At 43.6% G+C, this 23,206-nt stretch overlaps 1 protein-coding gene across 2 annotated transcripts; it reads right to left on the bottom strand.

Annotated features, from left to right (window-relative positions):
- Positions 1-479: 479 nt before the first annotated feature.
- On the bottom strand, positions 480-22,498 carry IP6K3 (inositol hexakisphosphate kinase 3). 2 transcript variants are annotated; one of them, XM_083509250.1, is made up of 6 exons: positions 22,339-22,498; positions 16,300-16,707; positions 5,404-5,614; positions 4,218-4,396; positions 2,989-3,164; positions 480-2,499 (listed from the first exon to the last, which is right to left on the bottom strand). In XM_083509250.1, the coding sequence occupies exons 2-6, from the start codon at positions 16,496-16,498 to the stop codon at positions 2,032-2,034; spliced, it is 1,233 nt and encodes a 410-aa protein (XP_083365376.1). In that variant the 5' UTR covers positions 16,499-16,707; positions 22,339-22,498; the 3' UTR covers positions 480-2,031. The 2 variants fall into 2 exon arrangements, with proteins under 2 accessions (XP_083365376.1, XP_083365377.1); XM_083509251.1 differs by lacking the exons at positions 16,300-16,707; positions 22,339-22,498 and adding an exon at positions 6,937-7,042.
- Positions 22,499-23,206: the final 708 nt, after the last annotated feature.

Raw genomic sequence — 23,206 nt, 5'->3', positions numbered from 1 at the left:
GCAACAAAAATGGCTATCCCTCTGGAAACTTCAATTTGTAGTAATTACTTTTTGAAGGGGTGGGGAAGAGTGATTCTTTTTTCTTTTTCTTTTTACGTGTAACAAGGATTTGAATTCTATGAGCAGTGCAAATGAAGACAACAGCTATTTGTGCCTGGAGACTTTGACAGCTCAAATGCTTCTGCTCCGGATGTTCGCTGTCAGTTGCATGTTAGCAATATTTGGTATTGTGAATTACTTCTTTTAGCAATTTCCTGCAGCTGGGTAGCAGTCTAAGCGGAGCATGTACTGGGCCTAATGATTTAATCTTCCTGTCACAATCTGCGGCTATTCGCAAGCCACAGGCAACACATAGGCAGCAAAAGGATTTCCCTGGAGGCCTGAAATTTAAACGAGGGGAAACGATGATTTTTACAGCAATTATGCAAATGCCCACAGATCTTTAAGAAACAGCAGAAAGGAAACACAGACTTAACCAGTTTGTTACACGGCCTATGCAATTTATTTACAGTTTGACATTCCCATTTTGGGCTTCTCTCTATTTAAACATATTCTAACAGTTTTCCCATGTGACATAGGACACAGGAAGGAATCAGTTAGTTGGTGGTTCCATATTCACAAAGATTAACAAAGTCTGTAAACATTTTGTCAAGTTTTGTCGGCGCGCACACACATGCACAGAAATGCAACACAAAACATCTAGATGACACTTGGGCCCTAACAGGGGAAGAAGAAGGGGGCCGGGGGCGGACCGCCCCGGGTGTCATCACTGAGGGGGGTGACATTCGACGTGGCGGCCACCTGTGACTCCCAAGCCTACCCCGAGCCGTCGGGGGAAGGGGCGGAGGTGCGCCGCCTTCCTAGCGGCCTTCTCCCTTCATTTTGACAACTTGGGGGAGGTTTGGGAGTCGCGTTTGGGCGGTGCGCCCTTGCCCCCGGCTCCCAGGCTGCTTCCTGTGGGGAGGGGGAGCCTCCCCTGAGCTGGCAAAAGGAAGAGAGAAGGGAGGAAGGCTCCTGGCAAAGCAGCGCAACTCCCTTCTCCCCCTGAAAGCAGCCTGCTATGGGCAGCTCACTCTGCCCTCATGGGCGTCTCTCCCCATGAGACACTCGCCCCGCCCCCATGGCCCCGCCCCCAGGTGCACAGCATGTGTGCTGCTCTGGGTGCCGGAGCAGCTAGCTCCGCCTCTGGGCCCTAACCCTGATATCTGTGCACGCATGTCTTCAAGGCCTGTCTAATTCCTCAGGTGACGTCTCTCCAATATAAAAAGCCATGACATGAATTCATTTATGACTGTTATTCCACAGATTTTGCACCCTCTCCGTAACAGCCCTTCTAGCTCTTCCATGAGAGAACCTTTGAAAGCACTGCCTTATTCCAGGAGGGGCTATCTCGCCCCTGCCTGCTTCTGCGCCTGCTTTTTATTGCTTTACTCACTCACTCCTTTCGGCTGACACATAGATTCCTTGGAGAATACTTTCCCCCACACACTCTGGTATGGAATATAAAGAATCAAGGAATTGATCTACAGTCCATTTTTAAAGTGCCAGAGTTTGGTGGTGCCTGAGCTTGTGGAGCATGGTTGTCATCTGATTGCTTTATTGAAAGTCCTTGGCCCATCAAACAGCGAATTAAAAAGTAAAGCTGGAGGTTTTTAAGGACTTGCTAAACTATCTACACCACCCTTTTCAGGAGCATGGCATGTGTTTGGCCTCTGTTGGCCTTGCAAGTCTAAACGGTGCTTTATGAACAAGTCCTAAAATGATTTTCAAGTAACATTTCCTTCTAGCTGAGAAATGATATGAATGGACAACGATAAAACAAGGAAGGGCAATAACCTTCTTATAGATCGCAGGTATGATGAATTCTGTGTAATCCACAATAGCATTTAGTATCTTCAGAGTTTTTCCTAATATGCCATCAGTTCACCTCCTGAAAACTCTGGCTGTGACATAGTTGCTGGGAGAGCCATTGCTCTGAAGTATGGGGTGTGCCTTTTACAACCACAAGGTCTCTCGGTAGTTCAGTCGTTGTCATTCTCCCACAGAGATACTCTGAAAAGTTTTTATTAGGTTTTCTAGACCAAAAATGTAGCCATGATCTGGTCCCTCATAGACGGTGTGATTAAACCTAGAGCCTTTGTTGGTTGTATGAGCAAAGTCAATCATACGGACATCCACTTTGGGGTGGCTGTTTCCATGTGGAAGAGAGCAGCTGCTATGCTGACAGTGTCCCTGAGGGTGATTGTCTGAAGGCGTTGCTTTCTCCAGTCCCTCATAGTTTATGAGAAGCGAGCTGGAGTAGAACCGGTAAGAGTTCTGCTTTTTGATGATCGACAGCAGAGCCTTCAACTGAGACACAATGGGTTCCACAAGATCCGTTCGGAGGCGATTCCCATTGTGAAGGAACTGCAAGAGGGCTTGCCTGAAGCCGTCTGGTGAGAGTTTCCGACCATAGTACTTATCTTTGCAGAGATATTGAACAGTGTCTGCCTGGTAGACCTTGGGAAAAAGGAACAAAGGACAACACATTAGCTGTTTGAGAAGTTATTTTCAATAGGTTGTTCTTATTTTTAGGGTGTTACAGGGTCTTAATCGTTTTAGCAACAACAGCTACTCTGAGGGGATTTTGTTACTGATTTTCAACAACATGAGGACTGTACTCTGTTTTTGCATAAAAAAGTAGGAAGTTTTTTTTAAAAAAAGCTATAATATATAGGAGGTGTCTTTCACCTTTCTATGCTAGACAACCTTCACAAATCAACAAATATTTCAGGTTTATTATCTCATTTTTTTTTTTACAAAGGAAATAGTCAGGCTAAAGCTGAGCTGTAAAATCAATAATGTTATTTTTCCTAACGCTACATTCTCAGTTGGTATATATTATAGTTTCATTCCAAGCCCTATTTCTTTGTTGAAGAATGTACTCTCTGATGACACACCTGTGTGCTTCTTTTCTTTTTTTGAAACACTAGAATGAGCTGTTCTTACCTGCATCCCACAAATACGGGCTCCAAGGGATGCTGATGTGCTCTGTTCACACTTCTTTATTTGGCGTGCTTTCTTCTCCTCTGATGCATCATCACCATGCTGTCTGGTTCCCATCTTCAAGTCCAGAATGCAAGGGCATTTATATTTGGATACCACATTTTCAAGCAACAAAAATTCTGGACACATGAGTTAAGGAAATCAATTTTTTTTTTACTTAGGTTTACAACTGTAGCAAAACTTTGCAGTCCACCTGCGCTAGCTCCCCTGACCAGCTTTTTGTTTCCATCTCAACTCATTTATCCTGGGGGTGTTCTACTGCCTCTGAGCTGTCCATCATTTTCAGTCACTGCTAAAGGCTGGTGGAGGCTTTCCAGGTATAAAGGACACCAACCAATGCATAAAGGTTGCTAGGAAGTTCTTATTACATGATTGGGCTTTGAGATGTGTATCAGGAGCTGGGTCTTACATGACTTCAGACAGATTTTTGTGCATGTAGACTCCCCCCCCTTTTTTCCACTGAGTGACATAAAGTAGAGCTGAAAGGAAAATCAGAGCAAATCCAGACTGCTTAAAACTTCCCTTTGAAACTTTTACATTTGAATGCATAGCTTTTAAAAATTGTCAAAGTGATATTAGAGGAGTGCAAAACTCAGCTTTTCATATTTTGAAACTCAGCTTCCTATACACGGAATAAAACAGTGAAGCTAAAAATCTATGATATGCAATTCTCCTCCCTCCGATATTGTGAACATGGCACCTTGTGACAGAGAACTTCTGTTATAAGGTGGACTAGAAATAATATAAATAAACATTTATTTGCATTTTTTTGATTTATTGTTTCAGTATTTTTGAGACAAGGTTCATACAGTGCTTGGGAATGTGGGCAAAATCCAGCATATATTGGTTGTGACTAACACTGTGATACTTGCCTGCTTGTAAGTATGTCTCATTGAGTTCCATGCACTTACTCCCAAGTAAGTGTTCCAGTCCCACTGAAACAAATACCATAACTTATTATGACTAAACTGTACGGGAATGTTCCTTATGTATTTCTTTTTTATCCAGTACTGCTAGAGCCTAAAATTAGAACAAGTTATCCACGATATATATATGTATGTTGAAATGCTCATCTATTATTAAAAGTGAAAGGGATACTGGGAGTTCTGCATTGCAACCTTGGGATTATAAAAATAAAATAAAATGTAGAAAAACAGCTAGGAAAAAGATACGATGAAGTTTGTTCTCATTATACTTCGAAGACATGCGGTTTAGATGCTGTTTATGGCAGTACAGTCCCCAGGGATTATAGCTGTTCTTTTCTGGCTGGTTCCCATTGGCATCCTCCATAATGGAAGACACGTCTCTGTGGTACTGAAGGTCTGTCTGTAATACCGCTTTCCCCTGGCAGCTACGCACAATGCAAAAGAAAAAGGAGGGGGGGATATGATTAGCCTGCTATCTAGAAGTAATAGCCTATCATCTGACCCTAAACATGTTTGCAGGTAACTCACAGGGGTTACGTTCTGGAGATGGCATGTATATACAAAAAAATGTATAGTCCAAGCAACCCTTTGGAACTGCCACATGGGCAATCTTACCTTATGGAGATGGCATGCTGGTCTTACCTCCCACCCTCCCAGCAAGGCTTTTAAGCTCTCCACCTTGCCCGAGAGGCTCTCAAGTGGATTTTTATACGCACTGGGAAAACCCTGCACAGAAAGAGCTCTGAAGCTCTCTGTGTTCCATGCATTTGATTTGTGTGATTTCGACCGGTTTGTTTGCAATCATGCAAAGTTGAAATTGTGTAAGTTAAACATGCGTAAGCGCCAGTGACACCAGTAAAACTTAGTGCATAGTTCTAAGCCTGGCTGGGATGTGTCATTGAACTCTGATGGTGCCTCTCGCATGTCTGCATAGAGAATAGAAAGGTGTGTGCAGAAATTACCCAACAAAGGTAACATTTACATCCATTGCCGTGTCCAATTTCCCCTCTGGCCCCAACCACTACTGCCATGTGGCCCTTTGGAAGGTTGCCCGGACAGGAATGCAGCCCTCAGACAACATGGTTCTTCATTCCTGGTTTAGTTTATGAGGGAAGGAGATATGGCCCCTTATTGAAGCCAAGTGCACTAACTTCTGTTCAACATGTGATGCTTTAAACAAGGACTTTGCCACTGAAAAGAGTTACGTCCCTTGGTGTGAAAGCTGAATGCGTTTCCAATTGCTCTCAGTGCTTTTGCATTCCTTGGGATAGAATAATGTTATGTGTGGTTCCTATTTCCATGTGGAATTCCCATTTCTTGAGCTACCCTCAAAGATGAGGACAACCTGAGTTCAACCCAGGTGTGTTCACTGCTGCTTTGTGAAGCAGGGGCATTGCACAGGTGCATGTTTTGCTGGAGGTGGGCTCCTTACCTGTCTTTGGTGGTGTTTGTGAGTGGGCCATGATTCCATTTGACAAATGTGTGGTCACCACTGCTGGTGTTTGCCTGGTTGAGCTTCTGCCAAATTGTCATTGAAGACTCCTTGGAGGCATTGTCCAGGGAACTGCGGTTATCTGTTTGCGGGCAGGCTATGAGGCTCAAATTGCCCATGCTGTCCTTCTTGAGGTGTACAGAAACAATACCTTTAAAGGAAAAACAAAAATGAAAATGTGAGAGATGTAAGTTCACCTGCCGTACAGTATATTGGTGCTTGGAGGAGCAAAAAGGTTCACAAGTACTTTTAACGAGACAGTCAGTTACCCTTGCAGTTTACGTCCACTGAGAACCTCTGCAAATATTGGTTTCCTCCAAATTACTTAGGGTGGAATTCACCTAATAAACCCCATTTGCACAAGAGGGATTCCCCTCCCCCAATGGACCCCCCAATTAGCTCTGGGGAAGTCAGGGGAACCCCTAAGAATAGCACGGGAGGTGGGGTGAGGGGGGTGGTTGTTCCACCTGGCAAGCTGCAGTGCTTGTGCAGATGGAACATTCATCACAATGCAATGTTGGATTCCACCCTTCATTTGTGAATTTGGTTAGTACGCCATAGATCATTTGTGAAGCCATTAGCTACGTTTGGTTAGGGCAAAAATGAAATGACTGTGGCTTCTTGGGATGCTATCATACAATCACAGAATTGTAGAGTTGGAAGGGACCACAAGGGTCGAAAAATGCAGGAATCTTTTGCCCAATGTGGGACTCAAACTCAGGACACTGAGATTAAGAATCTCATGCTCTACCAGCTGAGCTGTCCCAGCAGTATTGCGTGAAGCACACTTAGCTTTGGAGGTCACCTGGGCCTCTAGCAACAAAGATGGATCCACAAGCACCCTCAGACTATGAACCTGCTCTCTGTGGGGAGTGTGGCTATATTGTGTGAAGAGAGCTTACGAAAGCATTTGTAGTTGCATAGGAAGCTACAGACAGTTCTTAGCTAGTTCTATTTAGATCTTTGACTTTCAGGAGTCAAGCATGTTCCCTGGCATGCGTCAGAAAACAGTACTTGACCTCTCTGAAATGCCTTTTCCTTTCATCTCCATTCCAACACTGTACTTCATATGAAATCTATCCTATAAACTGGAGCGTGGGGCAAATGACCTAAAGTGCAGCATGGGGGTGTGTGTGTGTGAGAGAGAAGTGGGTGCTGAACCCTCCCTTAACCTGAAGCCGCTTTTCTTATCTCTGTCTCTCTCAGTGGAAGTTACATTCAGTATTTCCACTGGGGGAAATGGCTAGGGAAGTATTTTAAGAGAATAAAGTATGAGTTCAGTGGTCTCTTCCTGCACTTCAAATTGATCCCAACTCCTGCTTTACAGGAATTCAGCAACAGTTTGATTTTAAGGCATGGCTCTCCTGCCATACACAACTTTACTTCACTGTTAGTAACTGTTCCTGTGCAGAACCCAAACCTTCAAATAAGGCAATCAGATAAAAAACCAGTTCCCGAAACCAGGAAACTTACAAGCGTTCTTAAAGCTTGATTGTGTCCCGTCCCCCCGACCTCTGCTGCCCTCTCATCTATAACTGGGATGAAAGCAGTGGTAAGTGATCTACCCTTTAGCCTTTCCTTTATATATGAGATCTGCTGCTTTGCATGTTCTAGAATACCACAGGCCCTTACCCACATTGCTCAGATTTCACATGTGTGGCAATAGGTATTGCCCTAAAATAAAACACCATGGAAAACGAAAGCAAGGTCTGGCGTACTTAAGACAGCGGATCTTGTTGTTGGAATATTTTAGAGCAGGATATTCCAAGCAGGAACAAGTGTGACGGTATCGTACCAAAATAGCCCTCATTATTGTTCATTTGTTTATTTGGGTTTTAACTTGCCATGTCCCAAAGGCTAAAAGCTCAGAATAGTCCATGGGCAGAAAGCCTGTTCTTATCCCTGATCCTTAAACCCGTGAGACCCATTGTGGTGCAGTGGTTAGAGCGCTGGAGACCAGAATTCAAATCCTCACTTGGCCATGGAAGTTCCCTGGCCAGTTGCTGCCTTTGAACCTAAACTCAAGGATTAAATGAGGAGGGGGTAGAACCATGTATGCCACCTGGAGCTCCTTGGATAAAAGATGGCATATAAATGCAATAATAATAACAACAGTAATAATAGTTTGGGAGGGCAGTAGTTCCAAATTAGTTGTCTGCTACACCTGTGATGCTGCAGCTGAGGTTTTTGTTGTTGTAAAAAGAAACAAACAGATGCTGTATCAATGTGGTTTTTGAAATGCATGCTTGCACAATTAAAAAACTGCCTTTCACTAACTGCAGAGTGGCAGAGTAATAATAATAACAATAATGGCACGTCCTTTCCTCAAGGAAAAACAAAGGTGATAAAGCAAGAGAAAGAGGGAAGAAAGAGAAGAGGCATATCTAAGAAGGGCTGGTTGTAGAGATCAGATAAATTCCAGCCCAAATGCCCTTTCTCCCCCTCTCCCTTCTGGAGGGCAGAACCTCAGGTTTGCAAGTGGCGCTATACCAGAAGAATTGTGGCCTGTATGACTGGATAAACCTTCAATATCCTACATCCAAATTGGGGCTGCGAGGCAACCACCTGGAGAGCCACCCGATACTGTGAAAATCAGGACTAAGGTATAGGATTAAGCCACGGGTTGTGACAAGGCAGCCCCAAAGAGAGAGTCCCTAATCTACTGCGCCAAACTTGCACCCTGTATTTCAGCAAAGTTCCTTCCTGCTGACTTTAATGGGACTCACATGGCTGAAGTGCCAGATGGGTAACCTTTTACATATTTACTCCACTCCCAATAAAGCCTGAGTGATCACACTTGCAGCCCAGAACATCTCAAATGACAGATTGCTTTCGGGCATGGCTTGCAGAGGAGGCAGCTTTGACCTTTGGAAGAAAGGCCAGTGGCAGTTGTCCCTCTTCCTTCAGGCACAGCTACACTGCGCTTTTCATCCCCAGCTCTGACTTCCGCACTGCGGGGCCAGCTGAAGAGTCTTTTGCATAGTGACTGCCCTTTCAGGATTAGTCAGGACTCCTCTGGACCATGTGAGCTGCTCACAGCAGTGCCCAGAGGCTTCCAAATCTTCTGGTGGGAACTCGGGACAGAGCAGGGTTGCCAACTGACGCCCTTCTGCCCTGCGGCTGTGTTCTGGCAGGCATTTTACAGATGTTGCTCCACATATTAGCCCCTTCCACAGATACCGAGTGCGGGAGATTTGATGAAGCATGAGCACCTGGTTTTCTTCTCTATTCCAAAACCTGGAGATAGCCAACATCCCCAATATTGTCAATATTTGATGAGTGGCAGAGGAATCCAAACCACGGCCAAGCAGTTGTGAGATGGAGGAACATAGCCTGGGTGGTGCCTGACGCCATCAAATGGCAACAGTGAGTCTGGCTAAGGATGCAGCAGATCCTGAGCCTGCTCAGTAGCTCACCTGCCCCTCAATGCCCCATTTTGGGGCTTTCCCTAAGCTGTCAGAAGCTGGAAGCCCACCGGCAGACCTTCCACCTTGCACATGCTGGCAGAGCTATTGTGGGCTGGGTGGATGGAGACTTCTACCCCATCCAATACCCCCCTCCAGCAGTGCAGACTGAGGGTTTGGATTGCGCCCTAAATGTATTTTTGTAGGTAATCTCCTGCACCATTAACTACAGGAGCTGTTATCTGTCCACTGTCTTACAGGGGGGGAAATGCTCATAAAGCACAGCATCTTCTTACTCTACTAACCTAGTTCTGCATGTATTTCACATTCAAGATGCTTCCCTAGCCTGACTCAGATATCCTAAGCAGGTGTTGTCTCTTGGTGATCAGCATTAAGACTCTTGGGGCCCTCCTCTTTTTCACAGCTGCTCAAAATGTAAGACCAGCACAGATATATGGCTGTGCTTGAGTGGCTGCTCCCACAGCAGATAGCTTCTGTGCTGCAGAGTTAAACCAAAAGCAGAGACAGAAGTACTGAAAGGTCTCTTATTTTCAGCAGAATTGGCCAGTGTTGGGCAATCTGAGATCAGTATGATTTCCACCTCTTGATTATGGGGTGTTGGGAATGCTGAACTAACATGCTCTCAACATGCAGAAATTCTTGGTCCTGACTCTGGCTGTATACCCTAAGAAGTGGGGGGAAACACCAGATCTATTTTTGTTCATGAATCGATTAGTGTTGTGTGTGTCTGCCAAACAAGGAGGAGGGAATAGACACTGAATGGCTGCATAACAAAACATTTTGTCCAAGACCAAGAAGTCTTAAACATAGCCTAAAACTCATGCACTGGAACAGAATCAGAAATTTTGGAAGGGATCTGAAGGACCATGCAGTCTAATATGAGGCAAAGCATCCTATTCTGTAGGCATCTGTAATGAATGCCAGCTCAATTCTTCCTGAAAATCTCTGAGGTTCTGTACTCTACCTATACTTGTTAAACTTTGTTCCCAATGATCAATAAGCTAGTGGCAAAACCCTGACATACCCAAAGTGAGTTGACCTTTCATAGGTTAAAGCAGCAATGAGGGAGCCACTTCCCTATATTTTATTTCCATGTCTCAACAGTTACATTTGGGAGGTTTGGGACCAATTGGTTGGGACCCACACTTTTTGCAAACACAACCTATTCCTCTTGACCTGATGCAATTGGTGTATACTAATTGGAATGGTCAACCCGTATTTTTATGGCGAAGCTCAGTGGAAGAATGGGCTAGAGAATTAATTGTCACATATTTCAGAGAAGGGGGGCACACACATGTTAATCTGTTGCAACAAAACTAGCCAAGAGTTTCATGGCACCTCATTTCACTGGTATGTGCAACATATGATCAAAAAAACCACTAGCACATGTAACTTTGTTTCAGTGCATGAGCTTCTGCAATGGGCTTTGCTACAGTTTAGAATATATCACCGAAGGGGCAAAAGCTGTTACCAGATTTCTACATCCTGAAGGCTAGGTTTAGCCTTCATTTTGGTACCCCTGGTGATTCAGTTGGGGTATGTGTATAGCAAATTAGTCAGGCAGAGAGTATTTATAGATGGTATCAGCATGCTAGAAGCATCTCAGCAATTCTCAGAAGCTGTTTTGCTATGTAGCTCCCTAGCTCCATTCTTGTGTGTATATTTTTAAATTAATAGGCACATTTATTTACTGCCATGTGCAATATGAATCTGGACAGAACCTGGCCTGAAAAACAAATCTGTAATTTCACAGTAGTTCTCAGCAGGCAGGCAGCTTTGGGGGGGGGGGGAGAGAGAGAGAGAGAGAGAAGAGCAAACTTGTCTCAAGGTCATTTTTTCCTCTTGGAAATGCATAAAAGGAGCTGTCGTCTCTGTAAACAGGCACTGCAATTCTATGCATGTTTACTCTGAAGTAAGTCCCACTGAACTTCTAAGTACATATGGTTGCAGCCTAGATTGTAGCAATAGTCAAGCAAAGTTTTGCAAAATGGCATTCTTACGCAATGGTCCCTAGGCCTCTGTGAAGCCTTCAGGGTGTATAAAAATAGAACCAGGTTCCAGCCACACTGGTGAACGCAAGCCAGAGAGCGCACAGGTATTCCTTTTGACATTTAGGCTACCATTTTGCCTAATGGAAAAGAGCAGAGCCAAGATATTTCGCTGTCTGAGGCTGAACTGCTAATGGCACCCCCTCCCTCCACATTAAGGTAAATAATAATGAAGGCTGGCCAAGTGTTTTTGGCAGCTGAGGCAGGAAATCCCAAAAGTGCCTCTCCCCTGGAGTAAAATATACCATTAAAATTTAAAAAATTTGCTGCACAGTATCTTGTATTAATTTTAGAATTATTAGTACCTTACCCTTTTTATACTATTTAAAAATAATTATTGTAAATATCTCATTGGGTTTTTTTTTTATAAATATCAACATTGTTTTAAACTACACATTTAATATTATACTTAACAAATTTTATTGTGTTTTATGTGTTTTGTTTCCTTTTTATCTTCTCTACCGGGCATTGACCAAAATATTTATATCTGAAGCATCTAACTGATGGCAGACCTACTCATGAGTAAACAATCCTGCCTGCCATTTCAAGCAGCAGGCTGGGTGCAACCCATCCTGGGAGCAGACTTGCACCATGAAAATTCCTCTACCTTCCCTGCCTCCCCCAACTCTAGAGATGGGGAATGTCAGCATGCAGACAGCAGCACAAGAATACCCTGGCTAAGGTAAGGTACAAACTAAAGAAAGAGACTGATACAAGAAAATAATCTGCAGAGGGGTCTTGATCCTCAGACAAGGTTCACGGCTTCGTCACTGGAATTGTGGAGATGTAAAATTGTTTTTAAAGTAAAGAGATACATCCCAAGGCTCTTTCTCAAATGGCCATTGAGGGAGCATTAGTTGCCTTTACTGGGTCATGAATAGGGAACACCTCGCATATCCAAGACAAAATATTGGCAAGAGGCTGAGCTAAAAGAGAAGCCTTAAAATGCAGGTGCTCTCTCTAAAACCTCTATATGTTATGCTGCTATGGAAATCTGCCAGCCCAGGGCATGAAGGAAATGCTTTTTATCTTGCCTCAGAGAGAGAGGTGGAGGCATAAGGAGTTTGGGCTGGGGCAGCGTTGTCTTCTGTTGCTTTACTTACAGTCACTAGGGGGAAGTTAATTAACAACAGTGGAGGAAGCGTGTGAGCTGAACTGCTTTTAACATGCTTTAGAAAAAATAATGGGAGTGAGCGAAATATTAACTTTTTGGTTAAGGCAGGCAGCAAAGCGTTTGATAGAAGAATATCAGTTTAAGAGCCTCTTATCCCATAATACATATTGATAGTTCACTTCCCTGATACTATTTTGAAAATGTATTGATTACAAGCTCTTTTAGATCTTCTTTCACAGATGTTTCATTCGAAACACATTTTATCGTGGGTCTGTGTAGATTAGAGTAACAAAATTTTGTTTTTAGATTTTAAGAAGCATGCTTCTAGATTCCTAATTTGTTTCTTTTTAATCTCTTAACTATGTATAAGCGTCTCTATGCTTTCCTAAGTACTTATAGGCCTCCCAATAGCCTGGTTCTTCGGGCAGCTTGTAATAGAATTAAAAACAAGCTAAAATTTCATTCATTTGAATAAAACATGTGGGACCGGTAATAGGGACTCAGAAACTAGCTGATTAAAAATCTCAGGAAAAGGTCTTTGCTTGGCACCAAAAAATCAGTGCTGTTCAACTCATCCAGTTTATGAATTGCTTCACACAGGAAAAGTCCCAAAGCAATTTACAACAACAGCCCTATAAAATCCTTTAAAGCAAAACAAACACACTAAACATGTTCATCCACAGAAAACAAAGAATATAAAATCAGCCATGAAGCCCATGTAAGGATGAACACAGAAAACCAGGTCACAGCTAAAAATCAGAAAAGATACCAAGGCTGGCATTTCACACCTAGGGTACCACCATTGAAAAAGCACTTTCCCCAGTAGAAACCCACTGTACCTCACTCAGCAGGGGCATCTGGAGAAGGCCCTTCAAAGAGAATTTTAAGGTTTGGGTAGCTTCAAGTGGTGATGGAGAATTCTTCAGGTACCCTGGTCCCAAACTGTGTAATACTTTCAAAGGTCAACACTGCCATTTTTAATTGGTCTCAGAAACAGTTTGGGAGCCAGTGAGGACAGGAAAGCATGGGTGTGATATGGTCATATACACTTTTTCCTGTATGGGCGTAGCCAGGATTTATGTTGGGAGGGGGCAGGCTTCATCTTAGAGGGGGCAGAACCTCAGTTAAGTATTAGCTATGCCCATGCCTGTATATATTTGAGGTCCTCTTCAGAGGCCCAGTTCTGAGCACCCCCACCCAGTGAAGTGAGGGAGAGGGTCTTTTCAGGCACAAACCCCTAGCTATGGAATCGCCTCCCCTGAGAGGTTTGCCTGGTGCCTTTTTAATAGTCTTTTCAGCATCAGATGAAGAACTTTTCCTTCTCCCAGGCTTAAAAAAGAAGTCAGAACTTCCCCCACCTGGCACTTTAGAGCAAGCATTGCTGTTTGGTGAGCTGAGAGATCGTGGAATTTGCCTTCTGGAGCATGCGCTACCTCTCTGGGAGAGAGGAGATGACGTCAGCTCTAGACACATGATCCCCAGTGCCAGTTAGATTCAGACAAGATGCCTGGTGTCTTGTATCTTGGCTCACCTTACAATGTGACTTAGGAGAGCAGGAAATGGGCAAAGATCAATGCTGAGTGTTAATGTTGTTTAGACTGATGATGATTCCATCTGCCTGCCCTGCCCCCATGACTTTGCTTTCTAAGACCTTGGATTTCACATCTAAACAAGCACAGCCTTCCAGCAAGTTGCTAATGGAGAGGAGGGGAGATCCCACATTCACCTTTAGTTAATGATAAATAGCATGTACAGTGGTACCTCGGGTTAAGAACTTAATTCGTTCTGGAGGTCCATTCTTAACCTGAAACTGTTCTTAACCTGAGGTAGCACTTTAGCTAATGGGGCCTCCCACTGCTGCCATGGCGCGATTTCTGTTCCCATCCTGAAGCAAAGTTCTTAACCCGAGGTACTATTTCTGGGTTAGCTGAGTCTGTAACCTGAAGCGTCTATAACCTGAAGCACCTGTAACCCGAGGTACCACTGTATATAACACTTAATGGAGTATTTTAAAGCTTTACATCACATACATAGGGTTGTATCCGATGCTAGTCCTACTCAGATCTTAGTTGGATGCAATCCATTATTATCAGTAATCCTGACAACAACCCCATGTTGCAGGCTGGGAGGAGGAGGAGCTGAAGCTGACGGTGGTTGACCTGCCTAAGACCACCTAGTGAGTTCATAGAAGAGGCGTCATTTGGCCTTCCCAGGTCATGCTCTTCTTAGTCACAGAAGTGCATCAGCTTATTTGAGTACAGCAACATGAATACAGTATATTAACCTTATGCAAGAAGACTTCACTGATTTGGGGGGTTCCTGCCAAGAAGAGGGACTGTCAGACAAGCACCTGTTTCTCTCTAAACCAATTCCAGGTGGCAGCCTAGCTCTGTAGGGGAACCCTTGGGGTCTCATTAAAGAAAAAGATCAAATTATTGCTGAGCAAGGGGATGGAAGTGCTTCTGGAATTGTCTCAGTGTGCTTGATGAAAGATCTGTGCCAGATCACAAAGAAATGGCAATATAACAGTGTAACTGCATAAGAACACTACAGTGGTACCTCAGTTTACGAACTTAATCTGTTCCGGAAGTCTGTTCTTAAACCGAGGTGCACTTTCCCATATGAGGCCTCCCGCAGCCGGTGCCCTTCCACCGTTCGGATTCCGTTCTTAGACCGAGGTAAAGCTCTCAAACCAAGACACTATTTCCGGTTTTGCGGAGTTTGTAAACCAAATCGTTCTTAAACCGGACTGTTCTTAAACCGAGGTATCACTGTATTCAGAAGAAAGGGATGGACAATTAAAATTGCAACCTTAAGAACAAACCAACCCACCATTGTCAACAAGTAACACTCATTGTCAGAATTAAAGTGCATGTATACTGAAGAGTTGGGGTGGCTTGTAACAGTAGCTGTTGCTGTTGCCGTTTCGAAGACATTTTATCAACAAAAAGTGTGTCTATTAATGCTCAGCTATAGGCCTGTTTTTCTCATTCTCAGATGCAGTCTCATTATGGGAGATGAAATGTGCACAGATGGCCTCCTCAAATAGAAATAAAGACCATGAATCCCAGGCAGTATTACTTACAAACAGACATTGCAACAAGTGAGATATTTGCACTGTCAACAGGGAAATTCTAAATAAGGAGGACACCAGAGGCCTCGCCTCTCAGTTGTAAATGGGTTTCCCCTTCTCTTCCTGTTTCTGTATCTTTGAAAGGAGCTTGATCCAGCCCCCTTGTCTTCCATCCTCTTTCCCTCCTGTTTTTTCATGTCTCGTTCCCAGATGTACCTGTGAAGTTTCCTGACCATCTGAGATTGCAATCCTGACAACAACCTTTTGGGGGGCTTGCAGATGTTTGTTCACACAAAGGCACAGCTAGCATGAAAGTAATATGGGTTGTAGCCTGACCTGATAAAACAGCAATGGGAAAACTGTGTCTCTCCAAATGCTGCTGGACTACAACTCCCATTATCCTTGACCATTGGTCAGAGGGCTACAAGTTTGTTTTCAAATCAGATGGAAGGTGGTTTGAGAGAAAGTGTACTAATGTCACACATACATGGCTTCAAACACCAGCAGCGGGAGCCCATTGGAGTCACAGTAAACAGTAATGTGTACACAACCTTAGCCTGACGAATGTTAGATCCAGCCCCATGTTTTCACTCGTGTATCAAATTTCATTTTCCTTCACAAGCAGCAAACAACAACTGGCCTACATATTTTGGCTACTTTTCAGCAGCAAATAATTTCTCCATGGCACAGGTGTTTTTGTACTGCAGAAAGCAATCGTGTAATTGTAGATTGAGCAGTTTCTAGTTCTGCTTGCACAATGTCTTCAGCTACATGCTGTGACTGTGAGAGTGACGCAGGCACAGCACTGAACTCCACAGTGGAGTACTGAGCACTGACAATCCTGTAACCCTGATCAGACGGAAATTAAAAATTATTAGTGGTCTGATTTGCATGGGGAAGAAGGGGATGACAAGCCTTCCTCACCAAAATGCATTATTGGCAAAGTCCATTGCCACTGTTGCTGTTCCCCCACCACACTCTTTTCTTTCAGCTTTGGTAACTTATGATGAGGAACCACAGATGGCACCCCTCTGGGAACCATGCAATAAAAACCAATCACTGAATGCAAACCCTCTTTCTTGCATTAACATTGAATCTTGCGGCCTGATTTCAATTATGTTTACTCAACATTCAAAGGGACCTACTTTCCAGTAGATGCTGGGGTTTTGAGCCTACCTTTGTACTGAGGTGTGAATCGTTTCATCGCTGCAGGGAGAGTCTCGTAGAACCACTGCTCCTGGGAGACGAGGGGTTTGCAGACGGTGTAGTCATCATACTTCATCATGCTCATGTGGCCTCCAACCTGGTGGATAAATGGCTCCAGCACAATCCATTTTCTAGAATCCCCAAGGTCCAGATTATTCTGCACCACCATGGTGCAGGAGAGGCACTGGAGACCTCTCTGTGTGTCTCCGCCCGTCTCTCTTAGATGCTAAGCCACGAATGGAGAAACAACCCGACTTTCGTTCTCTCTAGCTGGGAATAGAAGATGGCTTGAGGCTCTTCACGCCAGCAAGTGAGCTCAGTTCTAAAGCGCCTGTGCCTTCTGGCTGCTGAGTAATCCTCTGAGAACTTTTCTGTAACCTAAAGCATAAATTAAGCAGGTCAGAAAACAGGAACAAATTGCTTCCTCGCTCCCAATTCTCCACCATCCAATGCAATTCCCATAAAGGTCAGACACTTCACAATCATTATATGTGCTGATTTCTGGGCTAAGGGAAGGCTATATAGCCAGGAAATGAATGCATATTCCACATAACACACTTTTAGAGAGATAGTTACGGGCTGCGTTCCAAGGCCTGAGGTATGTATCCAAGGTGGACCCAATTTAGATTGCACGGATAAGGTTGGCAGAGCAGAAAGGTAAGGAAACATGACCTAGGAGAGCTATCAGGTTAATGTGGCTCCCCTGAAAGCAGCTAGATCAGGGAATTCCTACTGCCAGCTAACATAAAGTTATTAATAAGCTCCTTCTCTCTCCTTATGGAGACTCCTAGTTGGGAGAACAATCTCCATTTGCTTACTGGGGAGCTGCTAATGAGCTTTTCTACTTTGTCTCTGGGACCCCAGGATCAGGATGTCCCCTGCCAATAAAGTGACACATCGGGGAACCCACATAGGACATTCCTCACCCATTAACATCTTGGCATCAACAAAAGTGGTTTTTGCCTTTCCCTCATGGAATCACTTCACCTCCCTGTACCCACATCTCCCCGAAAGAAACCTCAGATCAGGATGTTCCACATCTCCTAACACTACGACACAGGGAAAGGTTTCCCTTTTCCTTGTAAAGTCACAGGGCAGTACTTTTCTTTATTTTTAACCTCCTCCTGCAAGGACAATATATTTATATATGCCCTGATGTGACTTCGTGAGGCAAGGGGGAAAGGAAAATGTTTGCTGATGTCATTTTATTGACTGGTGTGATATGTCCTGATCTGAGTTTTTTTAATAGAAAAACCGAGGAGGGCACACAGAGAGAGAGGTGGACTGTCTGTCTTCCCTTGCTCTCCTCAGGGCACCCTCCCAAGATACAGCATTCACCCCTGACCACCAGGAAGGCCCGCCCCATGACCAGCAGCAGTGACTAGAGGATGTTCTTGGCTGTTCTTCCATGAGATTGCTCACCAACTTATTCTATGCAAGCTCCAGGACAGACAGTTATGCAACAGGTGAAGGTGGAGCTGGTGCCACAAGAGGCACTGAACCCGCTATCCTTGCTGTCTGCTGAGCCACTGTCAAAGGTGCAAGAGCATTGTTCCACCAGCACCAAAAAATGGTGTATAGGAATGCTTTGTTGATATCAAATAAAACATCCTCCCACTTCCCACTTTGGGAACAATTTTGATTTATTTTTTTGCAGATTTAATATTTACCTGCTTCTTGAAAACATTGACTACCCTACACATGTCTATATGTTTAGATCCATCAGATGTTATAAAGTGTTCTGTTTTAAAGTCAAGAAAGAAGCAAATGTGTCACCCAAACAGTACTGGAAAAATATATATACTAACTTTAGCCAGTAGAGGGCAAGAATGTACGCAACTGGTTCTGTACAATCTGCCTTAAATATCAGGCACAGGGGCAGATCCACACAGTGCAGTCTAGTAAAATACACTGGGGCTTCTAAGAAAACAGGATGTGGGTTGGGGCACAATGCTGCCATTTTAAAATGTATTATAATATATTTATTGCATCCTGATCTTTATTTGTATTTGTACTTTAAAATGTCTGCAAATCACTTGTGCAAAATGTTATGCGGTATAGACATTTTCTAAATAAATGAATTTGAGCCTGACAAACTGAAAGAAAGCCCCACTGAAATAAAGAAGAGTTGTTTTCAATTAGATATGCTGATTTAAAATATCACCGCCTGATCCTTTTTAGACTTGGCCATTAAGTAGACATGGTTTCTATCCTCCCAGAGGTTGCAGACACAGATAGAATAGAAATTTGGCATATTCAGTCAAAATGCAAACAATTGCCCAAAGCTATTAATCACACACAAAATGGTTAAAGTTTGAAATAATTTAAGTGGCTAAAATATCTACTTTTATAATCCACACATAGTCCCTAAAGATGTCAATATGTCAATATGCTTATCTTAAAAGCACTGAGAGTTGGGCTTCCACAAGACTTACAAAATCACTTTATACAACAAAATAGTGCCTCTGGGACTCCTCAGATCCATTTCTACTTTTCCATGCACTTAAAATATGGAATTTACCACCATAGAATGTGGTGATGGCCACCAATTTAGACAATGGTTTTAAATGAAGATTACATAAATCCATTGAGGATAAAGCAACCCATGGCTAGTTAGGATGCCTATATATCATTCTCTGCTGTCAGAAGTAGCAGGCCTTTGAATGCCAGTCACTGGGGCTCCACAGCAGGACTTTTGTGGACTACCTGTGGGCACCTGGCTGGCCACTGTGGGAAAGAGGATGCTAGACTAGAGAGACCTTTGCTCTGATCCAGTGGGGCTCTTCTTCTGTTCTTACTGAGTTCCAAAATTAATTGTTACATCAGTGGCTGGATGGGGCACCATGGGCGGCTTCACCAAGAGGCAGTAAGATAATCAGCCAGCTTAGCCTATCGTACTGTTATGATTTTGGGTGGGAGGAACTAGGCTGTATGCAAGATCCTTCTAACGCCTGGATCCAGCAAGTGTTAAAACATAAGCCAGGCTATGTTGAGGAGATTGCTTGGGTGATGGACCATTAAGAGAACAAAGGAAAGAGAAATGCAGCACAAAAGGAAGTCCAGATCAGCCCTTAATGAATGGCACCATCTTTTCCCAGCCCATAAGAGCTGCATCCTCTATTGCCTCTGAATACTAGTTATAGGAGTCAAGAATGGGGAGAGGACTCAGGTCATGTTTGCAGGCTTTCCCATTGGATGAGCAGGATGCTAGGCTAGATGGGCTTGGGTCTGATTCAGCAGGGTTTTGTAATGTTCTTAACACATTGCACTTGTACCATTGCAGCCCATTAGGCAAATTTGCTCCTAGCTGATGAACTAAGCAAGCCACTAGCCACACATTGTAGCAAGGCACTTATTCCAAACCAAAAAACTGCAAGCAAAGGAAGCCATTTCAGAATGAAGCAAGGAGGACTGTAATGGGCAAAGTAAGTTGCCAGTGAGTACCGTGGCAAATGCAGGGTTATTTTTTGGTGAACAGCAGGGTGTTAAAGCAGTGGTCTCCATTGCTGCCAGGTGGCACAAATAGTTACACATCCAACTTTGCAGTCATATATGTATATTAAGACTTGAACGCAAACGTTAGTTAGCCTATTCCCAAAGGCCAGATTTGCAGCAGAATTGAGAGTGCAGAGTAAATGGAGCCCCTTTGGTAGTCCTAAAAATAGCCAACTGATTTAAATCTGCTTCCCCCATTGTGTAATTCAGTCTCTCATTGCAGCCTGAGACATTTCAGACAGACAGACAGACACGTCTCTCTGTTGCTTTGTTGAAAGATTGCCCTAGTATTCGATCGAAAGCCCCCTGCAGATATTGGGGAAAGATTTGGTTGACTTCAGCTAGCACTTTGCTTACTTCCATACAGACATTTCATGCACAAAGACGGGATGTGTAGCATTAGTCCTCAGTGTTTTTCTAAATCTACTTTGGTTCCTTTTCCTTCATCTGAAAGAATAACTGTCTTGGGTGACAGAGTGCTGAAAATGAAAAGCTTCATTCTCTGTGAGGAGTCAAGTTCCAGCACCAAGGCCATAAATCCTTGTGTGCACAGACTCTGAGCCCTTTTAATCTTGTATTTCCTTTCCTGAAAGAATATGATGTTCATAAAGTTTATGTCTGATCCCAGCATCCCTCATGTACAAGAAGCAAAGATACAGTTTGCTTCACTGAAGGATTTATATGGTTGCTCTGCAAAGCTGGAGGATTGCAGACAGCAAGGATGGGAGAGGCATTAGCCAGGATTGATATGCTGCTAAAATGCTGCATCTCTTTGCCTGTGATTGCTTGGGCATTTGGGATAATGGAGGAACTGCTGTTGCTTTGGCAGGTGGTTTGTGTACCTTTAGTAAATTTTCTGTAGCTGTCCCTTGGTCTCCCCCCTGCCATAAGATATATCTGAATAAGTGCCAATATTTTGGGGTGTGTGGCTATAAAAGCTTCTCCCCACTTCCTGCACCACAGTTGGCAGACACTTCTAGCTACCTTCATAAAAATGCTTCTGGCTTTCAGCTTTTTTCATTTCAGTATGGATCTAGGCCAGTTTGGCACTAAGTTCTGTGACCACCCTTTGCTAATTTAGGCAAAGGGAGGGTATTTTGCAAATATGCATATGGTACAGAACTACGAATAGGAATCTCCCTTGCTCTAACCTTTAGGGGGCTGAGCATATGGCCTGGCATGAACTCAAAAGGTACTGTGAAGCTGATCTCCAGTTGCAAGGCTTTTCTGTGCCTTAGTCTTAATTGACTTTAATATAAGGTTACCAGATTTTCCCCCCAATGAATCCGGGGACAATTTTTAACTTCAGTAGGAATGATAGGATTTTGTCAGGGGACTGATTTGTAAATCTGGGGACTGTCCCCGGGAAACGGGGAGTCTGGTAACCTTACTTTAATAATGTTTGCAATCAGACCAAATTGTGATCTGAATTTGGTGGCAGCGCCAAGGTGGGAAAATCACTTTTTAATGGGGGCATAGGAAGGGCAAGAAGTTTGTCCCCAGTGACAGATTTCTGAAAGAGAAAAATATATTTCACTTCAACACTCAGGTGTTAACACATTTTCCTCTGTAGTCAATCATATTGATTTTGAAGAAGCCAACTTTCAAGTAAACATGCTTACAACAGCAGCTTTATTTTAATTCCCAGTGTAATTAGTATGTGAAAAGTGACTTTCCTTTAAGTAGTGGTCCGTGGAGAACAAGTAGCGGAGATTAAGTTACTTGTCCGGTGTGTGGGTGTGTGCTTCTCTTCTCCCCCCCCCCCCACTCCTCCTCCTCCAGCATCAGCTAGGTCTGAAATATTCTGCTATGAACTGGAGGTTACATCATGGGTTGATTGACAGTCAATACAGATTTATTAGGCTAGCTACCTCTCCTGTTATACCGCAAAACAAATTTGATCTCAAAGGCAGTGATTTTTTTAACCAGAGAGTAGCGGATTGGTCAAAATGTTCCATCACCAAGAGAGTTTTTTAATGGAATGAACTGGTCACATCATAACAAATACTCCCTCTTCACCTCCACAGCAACATTAAGATTTGAGGAACATACCCCTCAACCTAAGAGTTTAGTGTTTCAGCCAAAGACTGCTATCATACAATCTACTCAGCTGTGTAAGCAGATCTCATGGCCTTGGGCTTAGATCTCAAAGGCCTGCTAGTTAGAGACCCCTCTATAATTTTCAATGGGAATAATATCCTTTTTGTGCATGTTATAATATATTTATAGAAGACAAGGTCTAATATACTAAATTCTGTGCACTTAAGATTGAAATACACCTGCAGGTCAGCAAATATTTGGCAGCCTTTTCCCCACTCAGGAGCAATATGGAGATGTTATAGAAACACTTACGCAGTGGGAACTAGAGAAGAATATTCAGAATGCCCTAAATTCTCTCTAACATGAACAGCAATGCAGTGAACCCCAACAGTCTACAATTTCAGAGCAAAATCAGAACCTTCCCTCTCTAGAGCTAAAAGAAGACTTTGGTGAATGCACAAGATAGTTACTCACTCAGCTGTTCCTTTGATAATCACCAGTATATGCAAAGGATATGGTGGTTCACAACCATCCCAGATTCATCCGAGATGTTGATCCGCTTGGTTTGCTTGCTCTAATGCAGCCTTGCTTGGAAGTCCAGCCTCAGTATGTGAGTTGGGCTGTAAGGGAGGGAAGCGAATTGGAACACAAGGTGTCACCTGATCTTCTTGGAAATTCTTGACAAGCATCTGTTATGTGCAGCCGACAGCTGACGCAACTGGGCTTGGAGGGGGTTAAATGGCGACAAGGAGAAGGAAGAAAAACACTTGTGACATTGATAGGGAAAAACCTGTGACTGTGGGCTGCTTTTAATATTTTGCATTTCCTACAAAGGACACTGCTCTGTCTAAGTCAGTGCTACTCAAAGTGGTCGTCCATGGACTGTTGCCAGTCTGTGAGCCATCAGCTGCTGGTCCATGGCGACTCCACCACAGCCCAAGTTGGGTGGGACACTTCAGGGACCAAATATGGTACTTGTCCATGGCACATTTTTTGGAGGGGGACATTGCCAGTCTAGGACATCACACAGCTTGAGAAGCACTGATCTTTGTGACAAAATGAACACTGCATGCAGATCGCCATATACATGTGCTCGCATGTATTAGCATTTGCCACAGCTTCTTAACATGTGCACAGCTCATGTGTATGAAATAACATAAAGACATGGGCATTATGGTCAAACATAATGACCCCCAGGTCCCCCACCGACTGTCATTGTTACTTGGAACTCTTCTATAATTCGAGTGAGCAATATATTTATCGTAATATTCGAATCAGATTAAGGGACATGGAAAAACCAAACATCGAGTCAGCTGTAAATAAAATTTGCTCCCCCAAGTTT

Source organism: Podarcis liolepis, assembly GCF_965112155.1.
Source record: "Podarcis liolepis genome assembly, chromosome: 6".
NCBI classification, from domain to species: domain Eukaryota; kingdom Metazoa; phylum Chordata; class Lepidosauria; order Squamata; family Lacertidae; genus Podarcis; species Podarcis liolepis.
Note: the sequence above shows the minus strand (reverse complement) of the source record. Positions and strands in the feature narration are given on the sequence as shown.